At 38.4% G+C, this 7,754-nt stretch overlaps 1 protein-coding gene across 9 annotated transcripts; it reads left to right on the top strand.

Annotated features, from left to right (window-relative positions):
* Positions 1–1,303: 1,303 nt before the first annotated feature.
* On the top strand, positions 1,304–6,139 carry LOC105475257 (G protein-coupled receptor 85). Of its 9 annotated transcripts, none has more exons than XM_071094617.1 (4): positions 1,304–1,726; positions 3,032–3,149; positions 3,823–3,899; positions 4,246–4,419. In XM_071094617.1, exons 1-4 carry the CDS (start codon positions 1,648–1,650, stop codon positions 4,368–4,370), a joined length of 399 nt encoding a protein of 132 aa, XP_070950718.1. In that variant the 5' UTR covers positions 1,304–1,647; the 3' UTR covers positions 4,371–4,419. The 9 variants fall into 9 exon arrangements, with proteins under 9 accessions (XP_070950718.1, XP_011728642.1, XP_011728652.1 ...); XM_011730340.2 differs by having other exon boundaries at positions 1,418–1,726; positions 3,823–3,895; positions 4,246–6,139; XM_011730342.3 differs by lacking the exon at positions 1,304–1,726 and adding an exon at positions 2,747–2,824 and having other exon boundaries at positions 3,823–3,895; positions 4,246–6,139.
* The last annotated feature ends 1,615 nt before the right edge of the window (positions 6,140–7,754 follow it).

Raw genomic sequence — 7,754 nt, forward strand, 5'->3', positions numbered from 1 at the left:
CTTGGCAAAAATCTGAAATAGATTAATTTTGAAAGGAAGGCCATTGGTTTTTAAAATAAAATGGTATATACTTTTTATAAGAACCAAATTAAGCAAATTACATCTGTTTTCCTAATACTCTGATCAATATAGTGCATGTAATATTCCAACAGTTTGTAAATCTTCAGAATCCTTCAAACCCAAGGATTATGGCGTATAGTTATGTTTTATTTGCTTTGTTCTTTTACTCTTAACCTGAAAATCAAATTTTCTGGGTTTGGTGATATAAGGAATAATAAAAAAAAGAAATTAAGACCAATTAAGACTATGATCTAAACAATTTGAATCCATAACTTTACATTTGAGAACTTGTAGATGATATGAAACTTTTGTCAGCTTTTAGACATATTTTTTAAAGCCCTGCTGATGAAAGATGTAGCTTCCAGTGTTTTCTCCAGTAGAGTTAATGAACTAGATGGAAAATATCTCATTAATTTCTTAAGTCCCCTTGTGAGGCAAAAAAATGACATTCTTATCTAACAGCTGGAAAAGCTGAAGAATTAGTGGATGTAACTGTGCTCAACTGCAAAGGAAAGAAATAGCTTTAGTATACCCTGAGATGTGGATATGAAAGAATATTGCATACACACATACATTCTCCCTTATTTTTAAGGAATCAATATCTGCTTAAAGAATAAGGCTAGTTAAAACCCTTGGATCTTGGCCCTATAACTTTTGGCAGAGTATATTATTGCTTCATGACCTGGCAGTGCAGTGACTCTTTTAATTTACTTTTAAATAGCTTTTCCCTAATCTATACAACCTAACATCTGACCAATAGTGAATCTTCAGCAAACTTAAGTCTCTTATTCCATACATTTGTTTAAAACTGTAAAAATTCAGGAAATAACTTTTTGCAAAGTACATTGAAGCACTTACTGGGAAGCAAAAAAGCACAAGTTGAATTGATTTATAGTTGCATAAAAACGAATTTGACATTTTACTTAGAAGTTGCAAACCACCGCATGGTTTTGAGTTTTTGAATTCATTTGCTTTGCAAAAAGTGGAATGTTTCACTTGAATGGAAATGCCCTCAAGTTACTTCCAGCATGGCTGTAGGATTGATTTTTCTGGGTTAAGGGAGAACCAAAGTTTAGTGCCCTGTGTATATTCTTTTCTAAAAAAACAAACTATCATCCATGTATTTAAATGGACGTAGGAAATTCAAGAACAAATCAGGGAAATTTAACATCATTTCAGTATTACCAACATAGGGCTTTGTGTAACGACTGTGACATCAAGCTTTAAACAGATAAGGCTTTACCTCGGCTAGTCCAATAGAAATACAGTATGTAAATTAACCCATATTATCTGTATGCTGATTGGCCTGAGTTCCCCTGAATGTCACAATCTCACCATCCAGCAATGAGGTATTTTACTGCCGTCTCGAGATCAGATTATCACTGTAGAGAAGATTTTTATTTTTTGTTTCATTAACAGATTATTATAAAGCAATAAGCATGCAGAAAAAGAAGCAGACGTGTTACATTGGGAATTAATGAAAGCATGTCTGCTAGTTTTGGATAGGAGAACTGGGGAGTTCTTGCTTAAAATTTTATATCATCCCCACAAACAAAACTCTTCGGGAATGGTAAAATAAGAAAATGCATGATTCTAGAGGCATTCCTAAGCACCCACGTGTCAGGCTATGTGGTGTCTGTGGTATCATCCGACCTTTTGGACTGGTGTAAGTTTTACGTATTCGTTATGTTTCTAGTATTTTTCATCTGTAATAACAAAGGGGAAAAAAGGAAACTTGTACAGATAACTGCTTTGACATCACCCATCATTGGTCAGCTGAACTTGCAAGAAGGGAAAAGGAATACTGTTGCTTGGTGGGGTGGAATGCCAGGAATAGCCATTTAAACATTTTATAAGCCTGATTCTTTAGTGACATCCTTTAAGGTAGACTGAATGTAAATCATATTGTAGTTGTCCTCTGAACTTAGCTTTCTCCCTACTTTTACGCATATTTGCGTACACTGGAGAATAGAAGATGACTAACAAAGACAGAGCTGCCCTAACTTGCCTCCCTTCTTCCCCATTGAAAAGATTTTTTGACTATGGGGAAAATAAATAAATAAATAACTTTTTTTCTTTTTTCCCATTCTTTTCTTGTCTTTTTCCAGCCAACCTGCAAATTTAAAGGTTAGCTGGAGACATCATTTAAAAAAAAAAAAAAAAAAAAATCTAAAAGAAGCCTCCGGTGGTTTGGACCACCCTAAAAGGAAAAGGAAGAAAATGTTTGGGGAAGGTTAGGGTTCCGGGAAGCTGAGGGAGGGGGCGGGCGTCCCGGGCACTGTGACTTCCTCGTGCGCTGCCTTTGGGAAGAGGATGGGCCTGAGGTCCTGAAAGGGCCTTTCCAACCCCCCACTACAAATGCAGGGGGCGGTGTGGGGGAAGTTCGGAAGCAGCCACGAAGGGACAAAAGCTTAATGCTGCCAGTTGAACTGGACAGGGCAGTCAATAAACCCGGCCAGCTCTGGAGACAGGTAGGGGCTCCCGTTGGTTCCACAGTGGCTGAAGCAGCCCTGCCGCCGCCCTCGCCACCGCCGCCGCCGCGGCCCCTGCGTTACTGGGGGAAACGGTGCCGCTGCGACAGGGGAGGACGCGGCTGGAGCTCAAGGAGGCTCCAGCGCGCAGGCGCCGCCGAGCCCTGCCTGGATGCTCAGTCAAGGCACTAAGGCAAAAAAAAAAAAAAAAAAAAAAGAAAAAGAAAAAAAAAAGAATCAGCAATTTATAGAAAGAAGAAGCTATAGTCTGTCGGGATATCCAACGCCAACAGGTAGGAGGATATACTCTTGGTTAAGTTTGGGGGATGTGGGGCAATGCACAATGTTGATGAAACTGCAGGTTCACCGGGAAAGAGCTCTCCCTCAGGTTGTGTGTGTGTGTGTGTGTGTGTGTGTGTGTGTGTGTGTGTGTGTGGTTTTGTGTGTGTGTGTGACAATAAACTGCATAATGGAAGTACATTCAGACAATGCACCTTCAGTAGGGCTTACTGAGAGTTCCATTTCTGGAAAGCCTTTCAAGACTGAGGAATATCAGACTGCGAATCACCGGGAACGGTTCCTTTGCAGCACAGAAGCAATCTCTCTCCCCATCTTCGCGTATGTAATGCATGTCTCTCTCCCTCTCCCCCTCCTCCACCCTCCCCCCATTATAAATCCAGGGGTGGCGGATTTCAGGTTTCGTAATGTTGCATGATGCGATCGGTATTTACCCTAGGATGTACCGGTGGGGAAATTAAAATCATCGAACGCAGTTTTGCCTGGGCTTCCATCAGCATATTCCGGGCCAGTGAGAAGTGGCAAAGGAAACACGCTTGGTGGGAATAACAGAGGAAGCCGATTTCCCTGGTGTGGTCCAGGCACCTATGAGACAATATGCATTTTGTTTTAAAAAGAAGCCACTTGTGATTTGCAACAAAGGTTATCAGTGTAAATGGGAAAGCCTTAATTGCCCAAGAAATACAGGTTCATGTTATATTCATTTGAATCCAGGCAGCCAAGGTTTACAAATGGAAGTGCATTATTCCTCTGGGTGTGTTTCCCTGTCCAATATTTACATTAACCATTTTAATAATCATGTGGGCTTAAAAGATTTGCCAAAAAATGGGGGATAGGGTGAAGAGGGAAAGACAAATGATTAAATCACATCAAATCTTGGGACAAGTAAGTTCCTATTAATTTTGAGGTCCAATTTTGAAATTTTGCTTTAAGATGAATCAACAAATACTCTTATGCAGCATGAATAGTGGCACTTAAGACATATTTTGCACAGGTTCTTTGGACCCACATCAAACAGAGAAGCTGCCTGTGAAACACTGACAGATACTAACGGATCTCAAAGAAATGTAGGTAGTGTCTCTGCCTCCTAATAGCAATCTTGTAGATTCCATTGCAATTCTACTAGTTAATTCCTGGACTGGCAGATTTTACAAGAATGGGACATTTTATTCCTTCTCTCCTGAAGGTACCTAATCAAATATATATTGTCCAAAATAGGGACATTTTAAAATTCACTTAGCTTGGAAAACTAAACAAGCCAATTCTCTGAAATCTCAAGCAAAAATATTTAGTAAAGCAAATATTAGTATTGAAAATTAAAACTTTATTTGCTTCCCCATAAGTGAACAGCTTTATGTTAGCACTGTCTGACATCATTGCTTGTTAACTTAAGAACTGATAGCTCTTTTTTTTCCAGATATTCTGATGGCAAATCAAATGGAAGAAAAGAGGAAGCATGACTGCAGATCAGATCAGTTCTCTTTGCGGATTATATTTTCAGTAAAATGTATGGATCTATCTTTACCTTGTTCTTATGTCTAGATCATGAGACTTGACTGAGGCTGTATCCTTATCCTCCATCCATCTATGGCGAACTATAGCCATGCAGCTGACAACATTTTGCAAAATCTCTCGCCTCTAACAGCCTTTCTGAAACTGACTTCCTTGGGTTTCATAATAGGAGTCAGCGTGGTGGGCAACCTCCTGATCTCCATTTTGCTAGTGAAAGATAAGAGCTTGCATAGAGCACCTTACTACTTCCTGTTGGATCTTTGCTGTTCAGATATCCTCAGATCTGCAATTTGTTTCCCATTTGTATTCAACTCTGTCAAAAATGGCTCTACCTGGACTTATGGGACTCTGACTTGCAAAGTGATTGCCTTTCTGGGGGTTTTGTCCTGTTTCCACACTGCTTTCATGCTCTTCTGCATCAGTGTCACCAGATACTTAGCTATCGCCCATCACCGCTTCTATACAAAGAGGCTGACCTTTTGGACGTGTCTGGCTGTGATCTGTATGGTGTGGACTCTATCTGTGGCCATGGCCTTTCCCCCGGTTTTAGATGTGGGCACTTACTCATTCATTAGGGAGGAAGATCAATGCACCTTCCAACACCGCTCCTTCAGGGCTAATGATTCCTTAGGATTTATGCTGCTTCTTGCTCTCATCCTCCTAGCCACACAGCTTGTCTACCTCAAGCTGATATTTTTCGTCCATGATCGAAGGAAAATGAAGCCAGTCCAGTTTGTAGCAGCAGTCAGCCAGAACTGGACTTTTCATGGTCCTGGAGCCAGTGGCCAGGCAGCTGCCAATTGGCTAGCAGGATTTGGAAGGGGTCCCACACCACCCACCTTGCTGGGCATCAGGCAAAATGCAAACACCACAGGCAGAAGAAGGCTATTGGTCTTAGACGAGTTCAAAATGGAGAAAAGAATCAGCAGAATGTTCTATATAATGACTTTTCTCTTTCTAACCTTGTGGGGCCCCTACCTGGTGGCCTGTTATTGGAGAGTTTTCGCAAGAGGGCCTGTAGTACCAGGGGGATTTCTAACAGCTGCTGTCTGGATGAGTTTTGCCCAAGCAGGAATCAATCCTTTTGTCTGCATTTTCTCCAACAGGGAGCTGAGGCGCTGTTTCAGCACAACCCTTCTTTACTGCAGAAAATCCAGGTTACCAAGGGAACCTTACTGTGTTATATGAGGGAGCATCTGTAAATCTTTAGCCTTGTGAAAACTAACCTTCTCTGCTGAGCAATTGTGGCCCATAGCCATATCTTGAGAAGAAATTCAAGAATGGAATCAGCAGTTTTAAGGATTTGGGCAACATTCTGCAGTCTTTGCAATAGTTCACCTATAATCCTATTTTAAATCTCAGAGTGATCCTGCTGACTGCCAGCAAAGGTTTGTAATTAAGAAAGGACTGAACCACTGCCCTAAGTTTCTTTATGTGGTCAAAAACTAGATAATGAAAGTAGCAGGTGCTAAGTATCAGTGCTAAATGCTCTGTATGTCACTACATATGAAAAAACATCAAAAAACAATTAGCATTGGACATCTTAATAAATTAAGTTGACATGAGTTAAATGTGTTGATAAAAACTAATTTTAGAAGTTTGAAGACTTTAAAACATTTCATACTATTATTGTTTTGCAAAGACTAAAATATTTGGGGACTTAAAGTACTGTAATCCACTAAAGATGTGCCAATGAATTATTGGAATATCATACTTTAAAAACCGCCTTGTAAGTTCCGGGGAGCATTCCAAAGCAGTATATTGGTTCCAATTAGAGTTTACTTTTTTGTATTAATACATTGCTATTTCTAAATACCACTTTCCTTATCTACTAGTAAGATTGCTAGCATTGAACTGTGTTATGTGGTTTTTGTTGATTTGGTATAAAGTTTTTCCAATTCATTTATATTTTACAAATGCTAGATATTGGTCTGGGAGGCAACATTAATGGTACCAGCCTGTCACAACTGAGCAGTTCTAATAATGCAGAATAAACACATGTTGCCTTAAAGGGTTATCTAGTATCCTTCATCTTATTTAGCATTGGAGCAAATAGTCAAGGGAAATCGAATCAGTAACTGGTCATGGTCATGCATCTGAAAGTGCATGGAAGATCATTTAGTATTTTTTCCTTTTTTCTCACATGGTTTGAAACTTAAAGTGCACATCACTGAAATAATGAGATTTTCTTTTGAGGTGTGCTACCCTTCCTAGAGTGTTCTAAGAAGCAGGCAGTTGATGTATGTTTATATATTAAGTCAGCTGTCAAGGGGAGACCACAGCCTTAGTATGACATCCTGCACAATTTGTGAAGCATTTATTCTACTGAAGGCACAGTCTTGTTTATACTTTCTGCACATTCAGTGTATTGGTCATTTAAATTATTTCAGTTTTAACTTGTGAAAGCTTATAATATGATTTCTGGTATTTTAGAAATACATTAGAGTCTGTGAGTCTCATTCTTTAAGATACAGATGTGTGAACTTCAATATAAAGTTGCATTTGCCAAAATTTACCCGTGTAGCCTGTTAATTTTCTTGAAATAAGTTTTACATTTTTGGCACTTAACAGCTTTTTTTGAATCTGGGCGGCAAGCACAAACTAGGAAGACTAGCTTTATTATGGTTTTGTTTTTTGATTCTTGTAGCTACTATATTCCAGACTGGAAATGTATGAATGATAATCAACATAATGCTGATAAACTGACATAATATTATCTTTAAAAGCATTATTTGGTAGTTTATTATAATCATCCCTCTATTATTCTTAAATACCAGTAGTATTTAGAGATGTGTACCTGCTTAGTTAATTGGCTCAGAATTTTAATATAAATATCACACTTTAATTTGGAGCATAGTACCATAGAAGTTTGGAGTTCTAAATATACAACTTGTAAGAATGGTTTACACCAACATTATGGCAAAACTAGAAAAAGTTATTATTTTTGTTTGCTTTCTGTTGTTTTGTTCATTGGTTGGTTTTTGTGAAGGGTTTTTTTTGGTATTTGATAATTAAGATTAGGAATCTAATAGAACAGAAATCCTATTGCTATAGTACTTCTGTAAAGAGAGTATCAGTATAAGTAAGGAAAATAAATCAATGAAATATTTCGATGATATATGCAACTATTCAGTTTTGCTCATATAAGGACAGCTCAAGCCATGAATTAGTGAGCATTCTGACCTCATTTTTACTTTACACCAAAGTTGATTAGATCTGAGACAAAGTTTAATGCACAACAGTGAGTTGGATCTAGCAATAAAGTCTCCTTGGTACTGAAATCATTATCTAAAATAAAGGAAATCTTATCAAAAAAGATGTTCTGATAACATTGTGATTGCAACTCAAAAAATTTTACAGTAGAAACGTAATTGCAATGATGATAATGGTTAACTTTGCTTAGATGTTCAAATA

The sequence above is a fragment of the Macaca nemestrina genome, chromosome 4 (assembly GCF_043159975.1).
Source record: "Macaca nemestrina isolate mMacNem1 chromosome 4, mMacNem.hap1, whole genome shotgun sequence".
In the NCBI taxonomy this organism is placed as follows: domain Eukaryota; kingdom Metazoa; phylum Chordata; class Mammalia; order Primates; family Cercopithecidae; genus Macaca; species Macaca nemestrina.

Coding starts and splice junctions, on each gene's coding strand:
- LOC105475257 (XM_011730340.2), top strand. CDS start 4,416: ATGGCGAACTATAGCCATGCAGCTGACAACATTTTGCAAAATCTCTCG.